The sequence below is a fragment of the Crocuta crocuta genome, unplaced genomic scaffold (genome assembly GCF_008692635.1).
Source record: "Crocuta crocuta isolate KB4526 unplaced genomic scaffold, BGI_CrCroc_1.0 scaffold145, whole genome shotgun sequence".
Classification (NCBI taxonomy): Eukaryota; Metazoa; Chordata; class Mammalia; order Carnivora; family Hyaenidae; genus Crocuta; species Crocuta crocuta.
Window position 1 is genome coordinate 594,249 of NW_027530857.1, and position 25,192 is coordinate 619,440.

Genomic DNA, 25,192 nt, shown 5'->3' on the forward strand with positions numbered 1-25,192 from the left:
GGTTGCTCTTGTGTAACCCCATGCGAGTGTCGGTATCTGTTGCCAAATACTGAGAGAGACGCCGGTGCCAGCTGATCGCCGTAAAAGCTCTCCCAGCACTTGTGCCTTCGGAGGCCAAGGACGCGGGCACCTGATCAGTGTGTGGAAACGATGCCTGAGAGCTCGGCCCTTGGGAGGGGAGGGGGCCCCGCGTGCTGACTGCCGATACAGACAGGTGGGTCTCTCTCTCTCTCTCTCTCTCTCTTTTTTTTTTTATTTTAAGAAAGCAAAGAACATTCGGAGAACAACTTTACTCGTGTCACCATACAAATTTCACGTTAGAAAGAACTCCAGATGCCTCCTGGGTCAGAAAGGGGCAATACTTCAACCTCAGGACATTTAGGTTTGGGTTGATGGCTTTTTCTCTCTCTCCCCCCCTCCCCCAGGTGTGGAGTTTGTTTGCTGTTCTGGTGAAGTTAAACAGTAGTTGAACAGTTTACCGGGGAGAGTTGTTGTTATTTGGAAACGAGGCCGGATCTTCCCGTGTCAGTGACCTGCTTAGGGGGAAAGCAGGGTCTGGGCCTGTGTTTCAGGCACATCGCGTTGCCCGGAGCGGCGAGGAACGGGGCCATGTCCGCGGGCAGCTTGTGGCCCGGCCTGCTCATCGCGCTGGGCTCCCTGTGCCCCCAAGGCTCACCCTGCGGCCTCTCCACACACATAGAGATAGGTAAGTGCTGGTGCCTTGCGGTGCCATTAGGACTTGATGTCATCTAAAGGGGTTAAGGGACACCTGGGAAGTTGGTCCCACGTGTTGACAGCAGGCTCCCCCAATGCGGCCAGCAGCCAGGCGGCGGGGCGGGCAGGAGACAGGGCAGCGACGCAGCTTTGGTCATGCAGTTCCTGGCTGTTTCTCGGGGTGGGCAGACAGAGCTGGATGAACTGCTGCCCCGAAGCAGAAGATCTGACCGATCGGGAGAGGAGACAGATGCGTGGAATTCGGGAAGAGTGAGGAAGATATCTTTGTTGTTTTGTGTTTCCGAGTACGTGTAAAGGGCCCCTGTGGCCCATGAGTGTACCCCCCAGAGTGGGGTTGTTGGCTGCAGGGAGGGCGAGGAAGTGAGGGAGTTTGGCCACTGGCGTTGGAGGTGCCCAGGGTGACAGAGCTGGGAAGGACTGGCCACCAGCAGGGTATCGGATGCTGGTGGGCAGCACGTTTGGTTCTCGTACAAGGTGGATTTGTACTATTTTTTAAAATGTTTATTTCTGAGAGAGAGAGACAGTGTGAGCAGGGGAGGGTCAGAGAGAGAAGGAGACACAGAATCTGAAGCAGCTCCAGCTGTCAGCACAGAGCCTGATGTGGGGCTCGAAGCCACGAACCGTGAGATCATGACCTGAGCCGAAGTCGGATGCTTAACCGACTGAGCCACCCAGGCACCCTGGATTTGTACTATTTTTTAACTCCTGGAAAATGTCAGACAATTTATAATCTAATCAGATGGGATTATATTCTGCAACAATTTTCAGATTCATTTCAGGTAATACCTGATGTCTGGGTTTACTTTTAGATTAAAAACAACAATATTTCATAGTTAGGCCACCTCCAGAAGGTACGAGGCAGAGCAAGATTACAAATAGAGTGTGAACACTTACCAGTGCAGGATAGACCGAGGCATTGAGGTCTAGTGCAGGAACCTATGCTCCCAGGACTTTACCTGAAAGGGCACTAGAGCTCACTGAGCCCAGCCCCTGTGGGTCACGTACAAGGACATGGATCTAGACAATCTCCCAGCTGGCTCGTTAGTGGCCTGGCCTAGGGTGGGGTGTCCTGACAGCCAGCCCAGGGTTCTGTCCAAAAACACTTGTTGCTAACAGGAGTCAGGGAACGGTAGGAAAGAGAGTTAGACCAAGGTTCGAATACCAGATCTGCTGTAAACTAAGTATGTGCCACAGATCGATCCATTTCCCTTCTGTTCCTCTCCTGTACAATGAGGAGCTGAACTTCTCAATGAATTTGAAAGTATTTTCCAAGTGTAAGTTCTTTGAAGTTGAAATTGGCTAAAACTAGAAGTGGGCTGAAAAAGTACCAATATAAGTGGAAGTCCTCAAGCATTTCCTTCGAGTTTAAACACAGATGAAATATACAATTTTAAATTATCAGATAATTGTTATTTTTTTTATCTGTGCCAAAGATCCTAATTAATATATACTAAACACATAGGAAATGTACTATATTAACATAAAACTTTATGTGAAGGTAATTGAAGACAGTTTCCAATCTGCACAGATTTTGAGGATTTAAAAAATTTTTTTTAATGTTTATTAATTTTTAAGAGAGAGAGCACAAGCAAGGGAAGGGCAGAGAGAGAGGGTGACAGAAGACCTGATGTAAGCCTTAGGCTCTGAGCTGTCAGTACAGAGCCCGACCGGGGTGGGGGTGGGGGGCTCAAACCCATAAACCATGAGATCATGACCTGAGCTGAAGTCGGACGCTTAACCAACTCAGCCACCCAGATGCCCCAGATTTTGAGGGTTTTTATGTAAAAGGCAAAACTCCAACATTCACTAGTTAGAGGATTTTATAAATATCTTGTTCATATTTTCACTTCTATAAATCCTGTGTGGAAGGGTGACGTTCAGGTAAGTTAATTAGATTTGGCCTCGTTCAGTGGTTTGGGTTTGTAAATCTCTGGAATCTTCTATACAGGTGATTTGTGTGGGCTGTGAGCTTGTATCATAGTATCAATGCTTCTAGCAGTGGCTGTGTTTTTGTATGAATTATAAAACTGGATGTGATGCCCAATAAAAATAAGGTATTGCCTTTGAAGGTGACTTCATAAGGCATCTTCGTCTTCTAGGTTCTGAGAAGATTTCAGGGTGTGGGTGTGTGGGCATGTGGGCGGAGCAGGCGACTTGAAATTTTTTTCCCCGGTCCATCTAATGTGGTCTAATTGATGGGGGAAAACATTTGAGAATCATTGATTCATTCCATGCCTTTGGCCATGTATCCTATTTCCTGCTTAGGTTTATTTATCTCAGTGAGTTGTTGAGGCAAAATACAGTGATGACACCTTCTGTTTACTGAGCTCCTAGTGTGTATCAGCCATTGTGCTCCTCACACAGCATTTATTTTGTGTGACTCCCTCAACAAACCTGTAAGGTGGGTATTATTACTTAATTTTACTTAGGAGGGAACCTAGCCTAGCCAGGGCCATCGTGCTAGCTAAGCAGAAAGTTCAAATCCCCATGCAAATCTGATCTGTAGTTTAACAACATAAATAGTATGTGAATCTTGGTCCTAATGAAAATTACTAGTGAGTACACACTTAGTTTTCATTTCCCCATTTCCTTGACAGTTACAATGACAAAGTTACATTTTCCCTTTAAAATTTCTCAAGTCAGTTCTGTGTCCAGTTATGGTTGAATTTAATTGATTTCTGTATTTCTTTCAGGACACAGAGCTCTGGAGTTTCTCCACCTTCAAGATGGGCACATTAATTACAAAGAGGTATAATGTTTACTTCTCACGCATGTTAACTTTCTTCTGAAGGTGCCAAAAAAATTAATGATGAGTCATAATTTAAGAAATTAAGAAAGAATTTTCAAAAAATGGTGAGTCTCCTTGTTTTTACAAAGAGAAACCACACCTGAGGTGATTTTCCACCTCTTCGCTGTACATTGTCTAAAAATTGCATCCGTACAAGGAGCAGGAAGGATCTGTTCAGACGTCCCACGTGGATCAGCTCCTCCAATGTCTCCTCCTACTACATTCTTTGTAGGGACCATCTGGTGGCTTCCCTGGACCCGCCCTCAAATTGACTCCCATTCTGACCCTATACACTTTTGCTAGTTTTGTAGCTAAACAGTGCTCTGTGACAAAGATGATTCTTAAGTACCTCCATTTGATAGGAGTGGTTAACATTTGTTTGTGACGTCAAGATCGGGTCAAATTATTACCAGTAAGTCCTGATAATTCAGTATGGAAAGCAGGATGGTAACAGAGCTGAAATTGATCCTCTCCTCAGGCCACTTTTAGACATTAGTTTCAGCTTTCTTACTTGGCACTTGAACGGCGTTGGGTTATCTTCCCTGACCCTGGCGGAAGGTAGATGCTGCCTGATTGATCAAGCGGGTGATCAATCCTCCGTGTGCACAGAGAGGTTTCTCTAGTAGAAATATTCACGCGCGTGTCATTAACAATTTGAAACGTGAACTGGACACAGATCCTGCCCCTCAGCATCCGTCCTGATGCAAATAGTGATGTCATCATCGAAGATGACTAAGTGCCCTGGGTGCGTCCACTTCACCTTTCAGTTTATGATGAGCGGGATTACTTCACCTTCCCTGATCCTACCCGATCCCTTTTCGTGATTGATTTTATCTCTCTCTCTGTGTGGGAATTGTTGTAGTATCACCTTCTCCCTCTTCAGAGCTGCTCTTTGGTGACCTCTGGACTCAATGCTACAGGTCGGTGAAATGATTCAGAAGGAAGGGGCCTGAAGGATGCCAGCTGTGTGCCTAAACCGTCCCCTACTGGCTGGCGGTCTAGGGACAGGCTCTGTGGGGTCTTGTTGGCTCTGGGGTTACCTTTTGTTAATATATCTGCTCTTTAAAGATTTGACGTCACAAAAAGAATAATGCATAAATGGAGAAAATCAGTTCATTAATTTATAAGAACTGTAAAAGCAAACTGACCTCACTTTGGGGGTCATTATTGCCCTGATACTTCTTGCCTATTGTCTTCTTATTTATTACTAAAGCATAGTTGGTGTGTAATGCTGCATTACGTCTGGACAGCATCGTGATTCAATGATTGTATACATTATTCGGTGTTTCGCATGCTAAGTGTGGTCACCACCTGTTCCCATGCGTTATTATATCGTCTAGTGTATCTCCTGTGCTGTACCTTTCATTTCCTTGGCTTATAACTGGAAGTTTGTACCTCTTAATCCCTTTCACCTGTTTGGCTGATCCCCTTCCCTCCAGTTTCTTTGTATTGAAGAGTCTATTCATGCGTTTCTTACATTCCACATGTAGGTGGAATCATGTGGTGTTTGTCTTTCTCTGACTTATTTCATTTAGCATAATACCCTGGAGTCTGCCCATATTATCCCAAATTTCAGGATTTTATTCTTTTTATGGCTGAGTAATATTCATGTGTGCGTGTGTGCGTGTGTATATAATCACATCTCCTTTATCCATTCGCGTATCCATGGACACTTGGGTTGCTTTCATAGTTGGACACATGTAAGTAATGCAGCAGTAAACATAGGGGTGCATATATATTTTTGAATCAGTGTTTTCATTTTGGGGGGTAAATACCCTGTAGTGGAATTACTGGATCATATAGTAATTCTATTTTTAATTTTTTGAGAAAACTCCGTACTGTTTACCACAGTGGCTGCACTGGTTTGCGTTCCCACCAATGGTGCACAAAGGTTCCTTTTTCTCCACATTCTTGCCCACACTTCTTTTTGATACTAACCATTCTGACTGGGTGAGGTGCTATCTTATTGTGGGTTTGATTTGCATTTCCCTGCTGATTAGTGATGTTGAGCATTTTTTCATGTGTGTATTGGTCATCTGTAGGTCTTCTTTTGAAAAATGTCTATTCAAGTCCTCTGCCTATTTTTTAATGGGATTCTTTGGTTTTTGGTTTGTGTGTGTTTGTGTTGTTATTGTTGTTTAGTGCTGAGTTGTGTAAGTTCTTTATGTAGTTTAGATATTAACCTTTTATTGGATGTATCATTGGAAAATCTCTTCTTCCATTCAGTAAGTTACTTTGCTGTTTTATTGAGTTCTTTTGTGTGTTTGTCTTTTTATTTTCCTGTGCAGAATCTTTTTATTTTGATGTAGTTCCAATAGTTTATATTTGCTTTTGCTTCCCTTGCCTGAGGAGACTTATCCATAAATATGTTGCTAAGCCCAATGTCCAAGAGTTGACTACCTATGTTTTCTTCTAGGATTTTCATGGTGTCACATCTCATATGTAGGTCTTTAATCTATCCAGAGTTTATTTTTGGTGCAGTGTCAGAAAGTGGCCCAGTGTCCTTCTTTGGCACATAGCCGTCCAGTTTGGCCAGCACCATTTGTTGAAGAGACGATCTCTTTCTCACTGTATATTTTGACTTCTTTGTCATAGGTATATTGACCACATAAGTGTGGGTTTGTTTCTGGGCTCTCTATTTGGATCCATTGATCTGTGTGTCTGTTTTTGCGCAAGGACCCTTCTGTGCTGATCACTACAGCTTTGTCGTATAGCTTGAGATCTGGACATATTCCAAGATTCCTCCAGCTTTATTCTCCTTCCTCAAGATTGCATTAGCTGTTTGCGGTCTTTTGTGGTTTCACACAAATTTTAGGATTTTGTTTTAGTTCTGTGAAAAGTGGCATTGGTATTTTGATAGGGATTGCATTCAATCTGTAGCTTACTTTGGGGAATACGGACATTTTAACAATATTAATCCTTCCAATCCATGAGCATGGAATATCTTTCTATTTGTGTCCTATTTAATCTCTTTCATCAATATCTTACAGTGTTCAGAGTATAGGTCTTTCACTTCCTTTATAAAATTTATTCCTAGATATTTTGTTCCTTGTGGTGCAAATTAGATTGTTTTCTTAGTTTTTCTTTTTGCTACTTCATGATTCACATATAGAAATGCTGCAGATTTCTGCATATTAATTTTGTATCCTACAACTTTACTGAATTCCTTTATTCTAATAGGTTTTTTTCTTTTTTTTTTTAGTCCTTAGGGTTTTCTATATACAGTATCCTGTCATCTGCAAATGGTGACAGTTTCACTTCTTTCTTACTAGCTTGGATGCTTTTATTTCCTGTCCCCTAGCTGCTCCTAGGACTTTCAGAACTATGTTGAATAAATGTGGTAAGAGAGGATATGATGTTGGCTGTGGGGTTTTTGTACAAGGTCTTTATTATGTTGAGGTAGGTTCCCTCTACGTCCACTGTGTTGAGAGTTTTTATCATAAACAAATGTTGCATTTTGTCAAATCCTTTTCCTGGATCTCTTGAGATGGTAGTATGGTTTTAATCATTTTGGTTAATGTGACCTGTTACATTGATTTTGAGAATATTGACCCACTTTTGATTCCCCAGAATAAATCACATTTAATCATGGTGAATGATCCTTTTAACATACCGAATTTGGTTGGTGATATGGGTTGAGGATTTTTGGGTCTGGATTCGTCAGAGATGTTGGCCTATAGTTCTCTTTTTTAGTAGTGTCTTTGTCTGGTTTTGGTATCAGGGTGAAGCTGGCCTTATAGAATGAATTTAGAGATTTCCCTTCCTCTTCTATTTTTTGGAATGGTTTGAGAAGAATAGGTATTAACTCTCCTTTAAGTGTTTGGTAGAGTTCACTTATGAAGCCATCCAGTCCTGAACTTTTGGGAGTTTTTTTATTACAGATTCAATTTTGTTACTAATAAATGGCCTGTTCAAATTTTCTATTTCCTCCTGATTCAATTTTGGAAGACTGTTTCTAGAAATTTTTCCATTTCTTCTAGTTTCTCTAATTATATAATTTTTCATAGTATTTTATAATTCTTTGTATTTCTGTGATGTTGGTTGTTAATTCTCCTTCATTTCTGATTTGACCCATTGGGTATTTTCTTGATGAGTCTGGCTAAAGGTTTATCAATTCTGTTTTATCTTTTCAAAGAACAAGCTCTTGGTTTCAGTGATTTCTTTTTTTCATTTATTTTGGTTATAATCTTCACTGTCCCCTCCCTTCTACTAACTTTGGGCTTTATTCTTCTTTTTCTAGTTCCTTCAGGTGTAAGGTTTGACGGTTTCTTTGAGGTTTTTCTTATTTCTTGTAGTAGGCCTACACTACTATAAACTTCCCACTGAGAATTACTTTTGCTGCATCCCAAAGATTTTTTTCTTTTCTTTTCTTTTTTTTTTTAAGTAGGCTCCACACCCAAAGTGGGGCTTGAACTCCTGACCCTGAGATTAAGAGTTGAATGCTCCACTGACTGAGCCAGCTAGGCGCCCCCCCCAAAAGATTTTGTCATTATGTTTGCATTTTTGTCTGTCTCCATGTATTTTTTTTGTATCTCATCTTTGATTTCTTCATTGACCCATTGGTTGTTCACTAGCATGTTGTTGGGTCTCCATGTGTTTTTCCCTCCTTGCTTTTTTTCTTATAATTGAATCCTAGTTTGACACTGCTATGGTTGAACTTATATGTATTTATGTTCTATAAGAATAAACAGAATGTGGTATTTTAACCATGAAATCATAGCAGTGGTAGTTATTTGGCTGGTTGCCGTCCTCTCTGCTGTGCTTCCTTCTACCTGCCCGTAGACGAGATTTTTTCTTTTCTGATTAGAGAATTGATAGATGCTCATGTAGAGAAAAATTCTGAGACCATCAGCTTTAACACTTGGCTTTATATCATTCTAGGCATCGTCTCTTCATTTATTAGCACCCCCCACCCCCACCAAATTACACTCCACATTCTGCAGCTTGCTGTTTTTCATTTAATATATTGGTGATGTCTTTCCATGTCAGTAGAGAACTTCAGAGTCACTGAAAATAATTACATATTTTTCTGTTATCTGAAATGCACCATGATTCAGTCAATCAATTCTGTATTTTATCTTTTCATTTGGAAGTAATTAAAGACCAATCGAAAAGCTGGAAACTTAGGCAATTCCTTTATGCCCTTTACCCGGTTTCCCTAACTGTTGACAACTTATCATATTTGCCTTTTTATCCTCTCTGTTGTCAGCCAAGGAAAGGAGGTGGAACTGAAAAGGAACAAAGGTCTTTATTTGGGTCTCAGAATTGCAATTTGTGAGGGCATAGTTTCCAGAGTCACCAGAAAAATGTGCTGCTCATTCAGGGAAACCAAGGGGTTTTGTGAGAAAAAAGGAAGGGGTAATCCCATGATGTAGATAAAGGAGAGAAGGAAAAAACCTGCTAATTAGGTGCTGACCAGTTGAACTACTTCTGATGACTGTCTTCTAGATCATTGATGTTATCCATTGAAATTGTCCTCCTCTGTATTAATTAACTTTACTGCCCTCCTCTGAGCTGATTGCCGGTTGCTCTGTTGAAATGTTATGAGCGACTGCTTGTCAAACAGTTGCTGCTTCTGGCTCAGTTCCAGAGTTCGTTCATTGGAAAAGAAAATGGAATCTCTCATGTCTAGAGATTTTATGCAATTCCACACTGTTTATACATATTGATTTCCCCCCCCCCCGAACCATTTGAATATAAGTTGTTGATGGGATATCCATTATCCCTTCACACATCATTGTGTATTCCCTGAAAACAAGGGCACTCTTATGTAACCACAGCATAATAGTCACAGTCAGGAAATCAACACTGAACAACACTTTGACCCAATCCTCAGGTTTCAAATCCCACCGGTTGTGTCTCAGTAATCTTCTTTATGGTACCAGGATGAGTCTAGCACCACGTGACCTACAACAGCTCCTCAGGCCCACCTTGTCTTTAATGACCTTGATGTTTTGGAAAGGGTGAAGTCCAAAAACTCTGTAGAATGCACCTTAATTTGGTTTCATCTGATGGTTCTCCATGGTAGGTCCCCTTGCAGCTTATTTTTTAACAGAAATATCTGGAACACGGAGGTGATGCTATATTCTCATTGGATTGTATCAGAAGACTCACAATGTCAGGGCACCTGGCTGGCTCAGTTGGTTAAGCATCCAGCTCTTGACTTTGGCTCAGGTCATGATTTCATGGTTTGGGAGTCTGAGCCCCACACTGGGCTCTGTGCTGACAGTATGGAGCCTGCTTAGGATTCTGTCCCGCTCTCTTTCTGCCACCCCTACCCCCGCTCATGCACCCTTAATCTCTCCAAAAAATAAATAAAAATAAACTTTAAGAAATAAATTAAAAAAGCCTCACAATGTCAAATATACTGTTTCTGGTGATGTTAACTTTTATTTCAGCGATTGTGTTTTTCATTTCTAGGATTTACCTTTGGTCGTTCTTCATGTATTCCTCTCCTGAGACTGCTTTGGTGCTGGGGTGGGGGGAATTGTTTCAAGTGTGTTTATGATTGGAGCATTTTTATGTAGGCTGCTTTAAAAAGTTTGTCCAATAATTATAAAATTTCTGCTCTCTCTGTGTTGGTCTCCATTGGTTATCTCTCTTCATGCCTTTTGAGGTTCTTGGTGTGATGACTGATCTTTGATTAAAACCTGGACATTTGGGTATTAGGTTATGAGACTCTGGATCTTACTTGAAACCTATTCAAAAAAAAATTTAATTTATTTATTTTGAGAGAGAGAGACAGAGCATGAATGGGGGAGGGGCAGAGAGAGGGAGACACAGAATCCGAAGCAGGCTCCAGGCTCCAGGCTCTGAGCTGTCAGCATAGAACCTGATGTGAGGCTCAAACTCACAAACCATGAGATCATGACCTGAGCCGAAGTCAGACGCTTAACTGACTGAGCCACCCAGGTGCCCTGAAACCTTGTATTTCAGCCAACTTCCTCTGACACCACTTTGGGAGGGGTCTGTGGTGGGCAGACCTCTACCTCCTAACTCTCCTGCCAGCTGGAGGTAGAGGTCAAGGTTCCCTTGGGTCTCCAGTGATGCCTCCCTGGCTGGAGGGGTAGAAGTACCTAATTACTGCTCCTCACAGTGGCCTCTACAGATCCTGGGGGTGGGGGGTGTCACTGTGATGTTGAACGTCCGCTCTCCCCTGGGTCTTTTCTGGTTTCACCCAGTGGGGGTGGGGCGAGATGCCATGTTACTGCCCGTTGGGATTGTATGTCCAGGCTCTCCCCAAGGTTTCCACTGATGATGAGGGGTGGGGACAGGAGACAGGACGGCACAGATGAAAGTCCTGGTGAGGGTGGGGCCACAGTCTTTTCTGTGGTGTTTGTGGCATAGAAAGACTGTTGTCTAAAAGTTTCTGTCTTGCCTGTCTGCCTCCTTTCTGGTCTCCTGCTTACAGCAAGCTTTTGTTGTGGCTTTCGCTTATGTGTTTAGTCTAAGCTCATAGGAGCTTCTAGTTTTTCTGGTATCCAGTTTGGGACGTATGAAGCAAGAAGAAAATCCAGAGAACTTTCCATGGTATCATCTTCAGCTCCTGAGTTCCCCAGCCATCTACATACTTCCCTCCACCTTCCAGAGTTTTCTGAGGCTCCATTTGTGTACAATGTCCAGGGTTCTTAATTAGCCTTCACAAGAGGAATGAGGAAAAGTACATCTTTTCCATCTTCCTGGAAGCAGAAGTCTTAGTGATGAAACTTTTTGGTTTAGGTGGTGTCTTCACATTTTTATAATGGAAATTTAATAAGTGTTTTCTACTTCTTAAAAGGGTTTATTTATTAGGAGAGAGAAAGAGAGAGAGGATGCGGCTATGGGGGGTGGGGGAGAGAATCCCAGGAAGGTTCCACGCTGTCCGTGCAGAGCCCGATGCAGGACTAAATCTCATGAACCATGAGAACATGACCTGAGCCAACATCCACAATTGAATGTTCAACCAACTGAGCCATTCAGGCACCCCAGTATTTTCTATTTTTTAATTAGCAAGTAAATGTTTTCTGGGGAGAGATATTGAGGTAATGTAAATACCCTATTTCTCATTCTCCAAGTTTTTCCCACTGGTTTTGGTATCCATTGATAATTCTTGCCTGAAATAATTCTTATGATGGCTGCCAAATTTTTTATCTGATTCCATTATTCATTCTACATTGATTGGCATTCTACTGTAAAGTCTTTCCTTCTTCTCCATTCGTATATTTACTTATACCCGCATATGCTCATGGATTTCTACTTAATGGTTTATATTACGTTACTACATTTATGTTGATGCTTCCATTGTCCCAGATTCCACTTCCAGTTGACTTTGGTGTCTATCTGTGTTTATTGAAAGCCGTAAGTTCACGCAAAAATGTCTCCAATTACGTTCCATCATCACAGGATTCGTTCTAGCTTCTCATGTCTGTAACTGTGACTCCTTCCTCCAATAGTGAGAAACCTGGCCTTGGTTATTCTCGATACGTATTCCTAAGTGCTCAATCTCCTTGTCTGCGGCCAGTTTCCTGACCAGGCTCAGCCCTGCGACTGCTAGTGGAGTCCATTTGGCCCAGAAACAAAACTAGACCAGAAAGACCTATAGGACTGAGGAAGGATTAATATCCTTAATTGCTCACATATTTCATTTTTTAAAAACGTTTGTTTATTTTGAGAGAGAAAGCAAGCAGTGGAGAGAGGACAGAGAGAATCTCGAGTAGGCTCCACACTGACAGTGCAAAGCCTGACACAAAGCTCAAACTCAAACCCTGAGATCTTGACCTGAGCCGAAACCAAGAGCCAGACTCTTAACCGACTGAGCCACCCAGGTGTCCCCATTAATTGCTCATGTATTCCATTGAAATTTCTTAATAGGTATCTTCAGATTTGGAAACAGTCACTTTTAGAGCCTGTTTTTTTATTTTTTCATTTTTGCTAATTTGGTAGGTGAAAAATAGTGTTTTGTTATAGATTTAATTGGCATTTTAGTTAATTATGAATGAAGTTAAATATACTTTCAAGTGTTTATGAACTATTTCTAGTACTTATGTGAATCGTTTATATCTTTTCTCATTTCTCAATTAGGATATTTATCTTTATCTTGATGTGGAAAAATGACTTATTAAATATATGGGCCCCCATCATGTATCAAATGATTCTCATGGTTACTTTTCTCTTAAATTTGCTTCTGGTGCTTTTTACCATGCAAAATGCTTACATTTTGAGGTAAATGCATCATTCTCTTCTTTTATGGATTCTTCCTGGATGCTTTGCTTAGAAAAATCATTCCCACTCTGAGATGGTGCAGTTATTTCCTTAAGTTTTGTCCTGCTAAGTTCGTGCCTTCTTGTTTTGCCTTTGACTCTTTAAGTCACCTTGTATTTATTTTGGCATAAGCCTGTTAGGGGTCTAGTAACCTCGTGTTATGCTAATTTCAAGTCCATGTCCGAATGCCACGCTGGAAGCCTCCCCGCCACAGGATTGCGCCAACACCATTTATTGGTTACTCCACCCTTCACTCCTCGTCACTGTATATGGTGTACACTTAAGTCTGTTTCCTTACTCTTCTGTTTCACTGATCTCTTTAAAAAAATTTTTTTTTAAACACTTATTTTTGAGAGACCAAGACAGTGTGATCAGGGGACGGGCAGAGAGGAGGAGACACAGAATCTGAAGCAGGCTCCAGACTCTGGGCTGTCAGCACAGAGCCCGACGTGGGACTTGAACCCACAAATCGCGAGATCATGACCTGAGCCTAAGTCGGATGCTTAACAGACTGAGCCACCCAGGCGCCCATCATTGATGTCTTTCGAGCTCAGTATCCTACTACTATTTTTTCTGTAGCTTAAGAATACATTTTTATATCTGAAGGATGCATCCTCCCCCATACACTTCCCCCCAGCAGTCTCCTATTTTGCTGACACATTTACTTTACAAAATTTACTTCGGAATTATTTTTTAATGTTAAATAACAGGATCTACCTCACCTAGAGATGCAGATTCGAGTCTTTATCATACAGAATGACAGGGACAGTGGCTGACAAGGTAAATATTCAATAAAGTTAACTATTATTTTTAAGTGACAAAAGTCCATCTCGAGCTATCTTTAGAGGGAAAAAGGAGACTTTATGGGCGCACGTAACTTCTAGTGTTGGAACAGAGCTCTACCCACGGGTCGAGTGGTGGTCTCTGTCCACGTGGAGGACACCGGCCATCCAGGACTCGGCCTTGACGCTGAAAATCCCCAAAGGGAAGAGGGTGTCTTCCACACAGCTCAGATGAGGAGTCTCAGGGAGGGTTCTAACCGAGCTAGCTTTCATCAAACATGCATCTCCGAGCCCAACATCATGGTGGCGATGGGGGTTAGTAAGTCCTTACAGGTAAATTAGAAAGTTTAGGTTGCCACGCTTTTACTTGGCCCGCTGTGGCAGAGTTCATCTGCAGATCACGGAAACCCCTCTGCTGAGAGGGACTCGATGCCCAGAACTGGGAACTCAGTGCTGACCACGGGTGAGCACTGGAAGGGCAAGCTGTGGGCTGAGCGTCCAGGCAGGACTCCCAGAACAACACCCAGAACAACAGCCAGAGCTGGCCTGCCAGGGCCACCTGGGTCTAGGCAAACGGTCCCGGTCCCAGCTCCAGCTCCAGCTGCCTCCTGCACAGGCTGGAGAACAAGTAGCCGCCATCTCGACTGTTGGCTCCAGGACCTCCTCACCTCAGCCACATTCCTTACTAGCAAAATGGGTGCTCTGTACTCTACCTGGGACCCCCTACCTCTGCTGCAAACCAGGCACTTCCCTGCTAGCTGAAGAAGCAGAGGGGAAGAAGGGGCTCCTCCATGGAGTCTGGGAAATGTAGTCCTGGCTTTCTAGCCTCTAGAAACAGCTGGGCCCACCTGAAGGGGGTCAGAACAGAAAGGAGTGAGCCAGTCAACCAAGGAAGAGCCCCCTCCCCCCAAGCACAAAATACATAATCTTACATAGCAACTGTAAACTTCTGTGTATATATAGATCTCAGTATACACATAGTTGGCCCTTGAACAACACAGGGGCTGGGGGCCAATCCCCCAGGCAGTTGAAATCCAACTATAACTTTTGAGTCCCCCAAAACTTAACTACTAATAGTCCTACTGTTGACCAGAAGTCTTACTGATAAGTCAATTAACACTTATTTTGTGTTACATATATTATATACTCTATTCTAATAAAGCAAGGTAAAGAAAATGTTAATGAGAAAATACATTAAGAAAAATACACTTAGACTACTCTACTATATTTAGTGGGAAAAATCTGTGTGTAAGTGGACTTCACACAGTTCAAATCTGTGTTCAGGGGTCAACTGTGTAAATGTATATGCGTGTGTATTACATGTATGTGTGTCTATTATGTGTATGTGTGTCTCTTATGTGTATGTGCATATTTTATGTATGTATGTGTATGTATTTTCTCTTTTCACTGACTTCATTGGATCATTGAAAACCTTTCCACAAAGCGGGTGGTGAAATAACCTTGGGGAAATTCCACTCTGCCGGGTGAACAGAGCAAGTGAAATAAGTGGTTTTTGCTACTTCTTGATCAGCCTGTGTTTGCTGGGACAGAGCCCGAGGTCCGCTATTGGAGGGCGTTGTCTTGGATTCTGCATGAGTTTTTATTACGACATAAGCCTCCCCCCTCCTCCTCCTGTTGGTGGGCTTGCCCGAGCTGCTGTCTCTGGCCCCTGATCTCTGTTTTCCTGCTCCCCAGCTGTTGCTCAAACACCAGGATGCATATCAGGCGGGAGCTGTGTTTCCCGATGCGTTTTACCCCAGCATCTGCGAAAGAGGTAAGATGGAGTTTTACAGATCAAACAATGTCACCTTCACTTGAGCGACAGGAATGGCTAGGCTTTAAAAACCACAGCACATCATATCTTCCACTACTGTTGGTCAGTGACTTGGTTCACATTAACTGCGTTTTCCGTGTAACCAAACCTTACCTACATAAGCACAGAAATTCTGAAATTTTTCACGATCCCGTGCACCCTTAATTTACTGCTTTGTGGTGGAAGAGAAAACATCTTGAAAGAGATTGAAGGGTCTGAGTTCTTGTTCCTGCTACATTGTCTGTTAGCACATGACCTTTAAAAAGTCCTGGCGGGGCTGAGTCTGTTTCCGAGCCTGTAACTTAGTAGTAATGCCAGCTTGCCTCTTAACCAGATTTTTGTTGACATTAATGTGTATTTTGTCAAGTGTTCTGTAGACCTAAGGTGGGGTTACCAGCAAATTGGGCTTATGGGGTGTGTCAGTTGGGGCCGCATCAGGCCCGGAAGGTGCTCTCTAGTGGAGTAATTTGGGGTGTGTGGATAAGGTGGCCATTTACAAGGATATGGGCACAGTGTAAGAGAACTGGGGAGGGTAGTGCAGGGAGGGGGCAGTTAACAGATCTGCAGACAGGTTGCTGCATGGGGGACCCCTTGCTGGGGGCCAGACCTTCAGGCAGGGACACAGCCAGGCCCTGTGACCCCGCAGCAGGGGAGCTGGGAGAATGAATACCCCCATCTCTCTCTCCCTTCTCTCCGATCTCCCCTCAGATCTCCCCATTGGCCCAACCCAACCAAAGCCGGAGGGCAAAGAGGCCAGTTGAGCAGGTCCCTCAGGGGTACAGGGCGGGGCAGAGAAGGGTGGACCTCGGATCTGAGGGACACAGGAAAGACATCCAGTACTTTGGTCATCACGTAAACCAATTTTGGAATTTTGCAGTCATAGCCGTGGTGTCGATGTTCGGTTTGATACATGGGGCTCAGTGGAATGTTTGTTGCCACTCACCCCTGTAGTTACTACCAGATAACTAAGCTTTCGTGTCTCTCACATCTGGAAGGTTGGGTTTTTCTTTTTTTTCTGTTTCCTTCTTAGTCTGTTAACTATCCTTTCTTAATCCTGTTATTTTGCCTGCTTGTTACAGTTTTTTCCTAAACCTGTTTCCTCTTTAGCCCTTCCCAACACTGCGTTCAGGGAGCTGTAATGTCTTTTCGTAATTTAACAGTTCCTTGATCTCTTCCGTAAAAAATAAGTAAAAAAGGACTTGTTTTGGTCAATTAAATTTGAGAAAACTTGCTTAACGTATGACATTTTAAGAGACAGCTAAACGTATGGTACTGCAGACTTTGAGAAGAATGAAAAAGTAGTTCCCACTCTCCTGAATTTTCCTTTTTTCCCACAGCAGTAACTGCCTTGCCTCAACCAACACAGACGGATCCATCAGTGAGATCGCTTAGAATTATGAAATATGAGCGCCTGGGTGGCTCAGTCGGTTAAGCATCTGACTTCAGCTCAGGTCATGATCTCATGGTTCACGGGTTTGAGCCCCACGTCGGGCTCTGTGCTGACAGCTCAGAGCCTGGAGCCTGTTTCGGATTCTGTTTCTCCCTCCCCTTCTCACATTGTCTCTCTCTCAAAACAAAACGAAACAAAACAAACCCACCAAACATTAAAAAAAAAAAAAAAGAATTATAAACTATGTACTGATTATGAAGAACTCGATGCAGACTTCGCTTAGACTTTTATGAAAATTTTCCAGATCTCACCTGGGTCTCACACACACCTACTTCCGTAGCACCTGTCTTTCGTCTTTGGGGTTCACTTTCATGGCATCTTTCAAAAGCAAACATTCTCAGATGCTCAGCTGCCAAAGAAACAGCTTTGTTTTTGTTCTTCCATTGCCTCAGTTTACCTAATACTGAGCAAAGCCCATAACTACAACACCGAGGACCATCCTAGCCAGGAATGGAAGGGACCCTGCCCACTCCCTGTAACAGCACGGCTGTGGGGACAGGAGTCTGCTGGCTGCCACCAGGCCCCAGGCCCCAGAGGGCGCAGGGCTTTCTTCTGCTTATGGTCTGGAGGTTTACAGAGGGGCACAGAAAACAATTTGGTTAAGGGGAGGTTTGTCAAACGGGCTACCGCCATATTTAATTTTGGATTTGTACTGAGCTCTGTAAAATAGGAATTGTAAGTTTTATCTCTAGGAAAACCATTAGTGCAAAAATCACATTTCTTAGTTGCAACGTCTCTTAAAATCATTTCCAGAAAAACCAGTGATTGAAAATTGGTTAGGCTGTTTTTACTTGAGTGACCGTGAAAATACTTGAACTGAGGGACCTAAACTCTGGAGTTCTGGTTTTGGTTGCCCCTTGTGACGTTGGACACCCAGGGAGAATGTGTGGCTTTGGGAGGTTTCGAGTAGATGCCCCGGACTGTCTTTCCAGCCCCTCCCCTCCCCCTACTGTGGGAATAAGGGGAATAGAGACTCTCAGCCGAAGCTTGGGGCCAGTGCCCTTATAAAACAATTGTCAATTAAAATACTTGAAGGCCTTTGGAGTTTCTACTTTTTGTGTTTTGTGCTGTTAGGAGGGTGGACTGTGATGGATGAAGATCACACACACAGTAAATATACACCCCGCCACACACACCTGTACACCCCCTTCCCACCGCACTTCCCTCACACCACTAACCCTAACCCTTCTCTCCTTCCTTTCTTATTTTTTAAAATTATTTTACTTTGAGGGAAGGGCAGAGAGAGAGGGAGAGAGAATCCCAGGCAGGCTTCATGCTGTCAGCGCAGAGCCAGTTCGGGGCTCGATCTCTCAGACTGTGAGATCATGACCTGAGCTGAAATCGAGAGTCAGATGCTTAACCAGCTGAGCCTCCCAGGCTCCCCCTCCTCTCCTCGCCTTTAGAGCACAGAATTGGAAACTGTTCCCGCCTCCATGCAGCCCAAGTGAATCGAGATGCTGTGAGCCAGTTCAGGCTCCGTTTTCTGTTTGTGTGTGTGTGTGTGTGTGTGTGTGTGTGTGCGCGCGCGCACACACGTGCGTGCTGCTTCTTCTGTTCTAGAGGCATCCTCTGAACATCAAGAGAAGAAACTAAGAGACTCGGAGGGAAGGGGGAGGGTTGTTGCAGCGGGCGGCCGTGCTGGTGGCAGATTTGACTGCGGGTCTCCAGTTGCTGAGAAAGTCCTGAGACCCTCTCTTTCACCAGGGCAATTCCATGACGTGTCCGAGAGCACCCACTGGACCCCATTTCTGAATGCAAGCGTTCATTACATCCGAGAGAACTATCCTCTTCCCTGGGCGGAGGTAGGCACAGCCCCCTAAGGCCAAGAAGAAATTCTGTCCTAGACCCGCCCAGCCCCGTGTTNCTAGTTAATATCTGAATAAGCCACTTAAAAACGTTTGGGGTACGTCTCTTCCTTGTTTTGTTCTGAGAATAATTAATCTGATATCCATAAAATATTTCAAAGAGTCCTTTATGATTTTTGTGACTAGAAACTACAATGTACCTGCCTNGCGAGATCATGACCCAAGCGAAAGTCGGACGCTTAACCGACTAAGCCACCCAGGCGCCCCTCTGATTTTATTTTTAAGTCTCAGTAATGGAAAGCATACTTACTAAAACTTTTAATAGGATTTTTATAGAATGACCCAAGCACATAGGACTCTAATTTGCTTCTTTGGCAGGATACGGAGAAATTGGTGGCGTTCCTGTTGGGAGTCACCTCTCACATGGTGGCCGACGTCAGCTGGCACAGCCTGGGGATCCCACAAGGGTTCCTCAGGACAATGGCAGCTGTGAGTACCTGTCTTCGTGATTAATGGTGATTTGGGAGGGATGCTGTCCTCACGATGTAAAACTAACCCTTTGAGAGGAGAGAGGAAAACTTGAGGTTATTCTCAGGGCATGTGGAAACTAGGCTTCTTTTTTATTTTTTAATTGTTTTTTTAGGAATATTATTTATTTATTCTCAGGACTTGGCTTCAGGAGTAGTACGCAGTGATTCATCTCGTACGGGGACACCCAGTGCTCTTCCCCACGGGTGCCCTCCTCATGCCCATCACCCGTTTCCCCGCCCCCATCAACCCAGTTTGTTCTCTGTATTTAAGAGTCTCTTACCGTTTGCCTCCTTCTGTTTTTATCTCAGTTTTCCTTCCCTTCTCCTATGATCATCTGTTAAGTTTCTCAAATTCCACATATGAGTGAAATCATGTGATTCTGTCTTTCTCTGACCCATTTCGCTTGGCCTAATACCCTCCAATTCCATCCACGTTGTTGCAAATGGCAGGATTTTGTTCTTTTTCATCACCAAGTAGTAGTCCATTGTGTATATGTACCACATCTCCTTAATCTGTTCATCAGCTGATGGACATTTAGGCTCTCTCCATAATTGGGCTATTGTTTGGAAGCAAGACTTCTTGCCCAAAGCAGTTAATTTGTTAGATTTCCATCTGTTCCTATTGATTCCTCTTAATCTTCCTGCTACCTGTACATTCATCACACAGGCATTAGCCATTCACTAATGTGCCCTGAAAACAGCGATAAATGTGATGTTCAGAGTCACAAACATTGGGGAAATTGCATGTTTTATTCAAGTTGTGTACTCACGAGGCTATGAAGGCGTGCCACTTTGTTCTGTTTGAAAGTAATGGTTCCACGTGGTTTTTTTTTAATTTACCTTTTTAAATTAATTTTTTGAGTGTAGTTGATACACTGTTACGCTAATTTCAGGTGTCCAGCATGGCGATTGGACAACCGGATGCAGCATGCCATGCTCACAAGTGTAGCTGCTGTCTGTCACCACACAGCACTACTACATCACTACTTCAGTCCCAAGGCTGTGCCTTTTACTCCCGTGACTAATTCACTCCATAACTGGGAGCCTGTCCCCCCTCCTTCCCCTTCATCCATTTTGCCCATCCTTCCTTACTGTGTTTTCTTTTTCAATGTCCTGTATGAAACAACCATATCCCCAAACTGGAGATGGCCATCTTCCCTGGTGACTTACTTCTGGAAGTGCCTTCTGGTCACCAGTTGACATTAGTACCATTCTGTGAGAAGCTCATGGTTGGACTCCATCAAGACTGTGTGTGTTTCCTCTGAGGTGCAAACATTTGCGATAGGTTTATTTACTACCAAACAATAGTATACGACCAAGCTGCCAATATAATTTTTAACAAATAATATAATTATTTAAATAGAATATATGTTTAATAATGTAATATAAAATAAAATGATAAAATGAAACATATTTTTGAAAATTGAGTCTATACCTATGTACCTTTAGCATTTCATCGGGTGAGAACTTCACCTTCCCACTACCGGCTTGGCTGTGGGGTAGTGGCTTGGGCTACAGTTTGTGATACATACATACATACATACACACTGGGTGTTTCTCTTTCTTTTTCAGGTTGACTTTCATGGCTCCTATTCTGAGGCGCATCCGGCTGGTGACTTCGGTACTATTTATTTACATTTGCCAAATTTTCTTTTGCAGTAATTATATCTCACTTATCATGGAGTCTCTATCTTAATTCTGTGTCTTCCCCTATTTTTAATAACCTGTTTCTTTCTTCTTAACTGAGACCATTTCATAATGAATTAGAACTGGCTATGTGGTTCCCTTGAGTAAAAATGTCAGTTTCATACTCTGAGGTAAGTATTAAGTCACCTTGTGAAATGTCTAATAAGCAGGAAGGTGTCCAGATAATAACAGATGCTTCCGGGAGTGTCCTTTGGCAAAGATGTGGCAAAGATGGTGGGCTTGGTGCGTTATCTCTTTCTCATTTGTGTGTATGTGTATAAAATTCAGTTGATCCTAAAAAACCCCAAATATTTCAAGCAAAATATGGATTTTTATCCTATTTTTCCAGTACATTATACTAACTAGCTCTCTGTTTTAATAATTCATTTATCATATGGGTATATACTTTAACAAAGAGACGTATTTCCAAAAAGTTCTAAATGTGTGGGTTTTTTTATTTAAAAAATCACATTTCATCATTGACTTGTATCATAATTTTAAAAAGCTTTACTTTATATCAGGTTAAAACTCCTTACGTAAAATCACCCAATACTTCAGCTTTCAAGGAGGTATACTCCATCTTGTTCCTGTAGTAAATGACCTTCCAATATCCAAAGTAGATGGTGAATGGGGTTTTCAAAGAACTTCTATCGTTCATCTTAAAGTGAGAAACTTTTACTTATACAGGTATTTCTTTCTTAATTCATATGTTTTACTGCCTAAGATATAAAAGATCACTTTTTCTTAAAAGATATGCCTATACCTGAAATAACAAACAGATACATATCACAATGTGATAAGCTAATAACCTGGACTGTGCAAATTTGTGTTGGAGGAAGCATGCTACGTACTGTCGCTGACCAAATGTACATATTTTTCTTGTGCCATAGGAGGAGATGTTTTGAGCCAATTCCAATTTAATTTTAATTACCTTGCACGGCACTGGTAAGAGCAATACACACTTACATATGTGTTCTCTAAATGGCATTGACCCTTATCCCCTTAGAAAATATAACCTACAGTGTAAGCAGAAGGCTTCTGCATTTGTAAATTCTGAAAGGTAAAACTGCAGATTAGAACGGTCTAGGTAGATTCTTTAAACTTGAGGTGTATAAAAATATTTACAAAAAACGTAAGATAATGTAAACCTGTGTAGCTACCACTCAGCTTAAGAATTTGAGCCTTACTGGTGTCTTTTATAAGTTCCTTGCCCTGTCTCCTCACCTTCTCTTCCACTGGGGTAACCACTACTGTGGGTTTCCTGTTCATCATTTTGTTGCTTTTCTCTACGGTCTAATACATAGGGATGTGCCCATACACAGAAATAGTACATGTTTTTAAACTTTAGATAAATAGGATTGCATAGCACGTATTCTTCAAATTTTGCTTACATTTCTGTTTCTGAGATACAATCACATGGATGTGTTTGGCGGTAGTTTATTCATTTTCACCGGGACGTGGTACTCCATTGTAAGGGTATACCAGATGAATTACCCATTCTCATGTGGATGGACACGTAAGCCGTATGGAGCGTTTTTGCGTTGCTATGAACGTTTTTGTACATACACTAGAGGGGATTCTCTCTCATAATCACCACTAGACATGGAATAGGTGGGTCATAGGGCCTGTGCGTGTTTAGCTTTACTAAGCAAGCCCAGACTTTCAGAAAGGTCTTCCAGTTTCTACTCTGGTAGCTCTATGTCTGCATTCTCCAATGCTGGGTACCATCCAACTTACAGATGACCTGTTTGGTGTGTAATGGTATCTCATTAAAGTTTTAATTTGTATTTCCCAGATGACTAATAGTGAGGTTGAACATTCTTTCATATTTGTTCATTTGTGTTTGATACTAAGTGAAAAATCTTGTTTGGATTTTAGTCTATTTTTCTGTTGGTTTCTTTGTACTTTTTACTTATTTCTGAGTGTTCTTTGTTTTTAGGGCTCCTAATCTTTGGTCAGTTTATCTTTATTTGTTATAAATATCTTTTACAGTGTGTGGCAGGTCTTTTTACTTATGATGTATTTCAATAAATAGAACTTAATTTTAATGTAGAGTAGTCGACTCTATCCGTCTTCTACTTTGTAATTTGTACTTTGATGTCTTATTTAAGAAATCCTTCCCTACTTGAGGGCATGAAGTTATTCTCCCACTTAGCCTTCAAGAGCTTTTATGGTTTTATTTTTTTAACCTTTGTCTTTTATCTACCTGGAGTTAATTTTTTGGTATATTCTGAGATAAAACCTGATTTTTTTTTCTTTCTGGAGACGTAACTGATAATCTCCAAATCAGGACACTTACCCATAGTCTATCCTTTCCTCATTGTTCTTTAATGCCCTCTCTGACATCAATTAAAATTCCAAATGTGTTTGGGTCCATTTCTGGGCTTTCTGATTTGTTCTATTGATCTAATTGTTCATGAGCAATACCGATTTTTTAAAATTACAGTGGCTTTATAATACCTCTTGATGTGAAGTAGGGCGCTCTGCCAGCCTGTCCTTTTTCTTTAGACATACCATGCATATTCACTTTCAAATAAAGTGATAAGGGCAAGTTGCCATGTTCTAAGAAAAATCCTGTTGGAATTTTGATTAGAGTTTTTTTTTTAATCTAGAGATCCACTGGAAGACAATTAACAACTTTGTAATATTGAGTCTTCTTAGCCATAACTCTGCTATATATTTTATTTAAGTCTCCTTTAATGACTTTAAACTTTCATGCGTTTTGTCATCAAGGTCATACATATTTTATTTCATTAAGTTGCAGAGACTTTTTATTTGCTACCATAAATGATAACTCTTGGTACCAGTTTTATTTTCTAATTGATTGTTGCTGTATAGAAATGTAAGTGACTTTCTAATTTTGATGAAAAAAATTTTTTTAGTGTTTTTTATTTATTTCTGAGAGAGAGAGAGAGAGCGCGTGAGCACGGGAGGGTCAGAGAAAGAGGGAGACACAGAATCTGAAACAGGTTCCAGGCTCTGAGCTAGCTGTCAGCACAGAGCCCAAAGCGGGGCTCGAACCCACGAACCATGAGATCATGACCTGAGCTGAAGTTGGACGCTTAACTGACTGACCCACCCAGACGCCCCTAATTTTGATTTTTGTATCTAGAAACATTTCTATGCTCTCTTACTAATTCAAATGTATCTGAAGATGCTTTTAAATTTACTGTAGACTCACAATGTCTCCTCTACAGAATGTCACCATTTTTTTTCTCCTATTTCCTTTATAAGTTTCTTTTTTCTGCTGCATCACACTGGCTAATGTTTTCAGGTAAATAGAAGTGATGATATTGGGGGATGCCCCTCAGTCGGTTAAGTATCCAATTCCAGCTCAGGTCATGATCTCACAGTTCATGGGTTCAAGCCCACGTTGGACTCTGTGATGAGAGCTCAGAGCCTGGAGCCTGCTTTGAATTCTGTGTCTCCTCCTCTCTCTCTCTGCCCCTCCCCCACTCACACTTTGTCTCTCTCTTTCTCAAAAAAAAAACATTAAAAATTAAAAAAGAAGTGGTGATACTGAGCATACTTACCTTGTTTGTGATCTTGAAAAGAATACTTTCAAAATTTCATCACATATAATGTTTGCTGTGGGTTTTTGTGACTATCCTTTATCAACTTAAGGCATTTTCTTGCTATTTCAGTTTGCTAGTAGTTTTTGTTATGAGTTAACTTCTTATGTATTGAACTCTGCATCAGTTGAAATAGTTTTCTCTTAATCTGTTAATACAGTGATTCTACTAATCTATTTGCTAATATTTAATCAAGTTTAATTCCTGGGACAAACCAACTTTGCCATAGCATATTTTCTTTTTAATGTTTGTTTCATCTCTTGCTGCCTGAGGTTTCTGCATTTTTCTATATGGGTGAGCTTGTATTGTGATTTTCCTTTCTTCTGTCCTTGTTTGGCTTTGGTATTAAGGTTGGGCTGGCTTCATGACGTCTGTTAGAAAATGTTCCTTCCATTTCTGTTCTCTGGAAGTCTGTGTAAGATCAAAACTTTGTTTTCCTGAATGTTTGGTGGACTTTGTGGAGTTCTCTAGGCCAGGTATTCTTTGTAGGGACTTCTTAAAAACTTCTGTTATGGTTATAGGACTATACAGTTTGTTAACTTCTTCCTAAGGAGTTCTCTTTTTCTAGGACTGTTTTCTCTGTTTAAGCACTGTAGCGTAAGGTTGTTCATAATATTTTATTTTTTAATTTTATTTGTACTTGTGTTCCCTTGTTATCCATAAATGTTCTTTATCCTGTTTTTTCTTACATCTTCAGCAATTAATCTCAAGTAATATTTTTCAGTTTTATTATTTTAAAGAATGAACTTTTGGCTTTATCAATCTTCTCTATTGTATGTTCATTTCTTCTT

The 25,192-nt window shown here is 41.8% G+C and overlaps 1 protein-coding gene across 1 annotated transcript in view; it reads left to right on the plus strand.

Annotated features, from left to right (window-relative positions):
• Nucleotides 1–534: 534 nt before the first annotated feature.
• GPLD1 (glycosylphosphatidylinositol specific phospholipase D1) overlaps nucleotides 535–25,192 on the plus strand; it is a 58,378-nt gene continuing 33,720 nt past the window's right edge. The window contains exons 1-7 of the mRNA XM_077769593.1: nucleotides 535–706; nucleotides 3,429–3,484; nucleotides 15,241–15,319; nucleotides 18,513–18,610; nucleotides 18,992–19,102; nucleotides 20,716–20,764; nucleotides 21,720–21,774. Coding sequence (XP_077625719.1) covers nucleotides 610–706; nucleotides 3,429–3,484; nucleotides 15,241–15,319; nucleotides 18,513–18,610; nucleotides 18,992–19,102; nucleotides 20,716–20,764; nucleotides 21,720–21,774 — 545 coding nt within the window. The 5' untranslated portion in view covers nucleotides 535–609. The remainder of the gene's footprint in view (nucleotides 707–3,428; nucleotides 3,485–15,240; nucleotides 15,320–18,512; nucleotides 18,611–18,991; nucleotides 19,103–20,715; nucleotides 20,765–21,719; nucleotides 21,775–25,192) is intronic.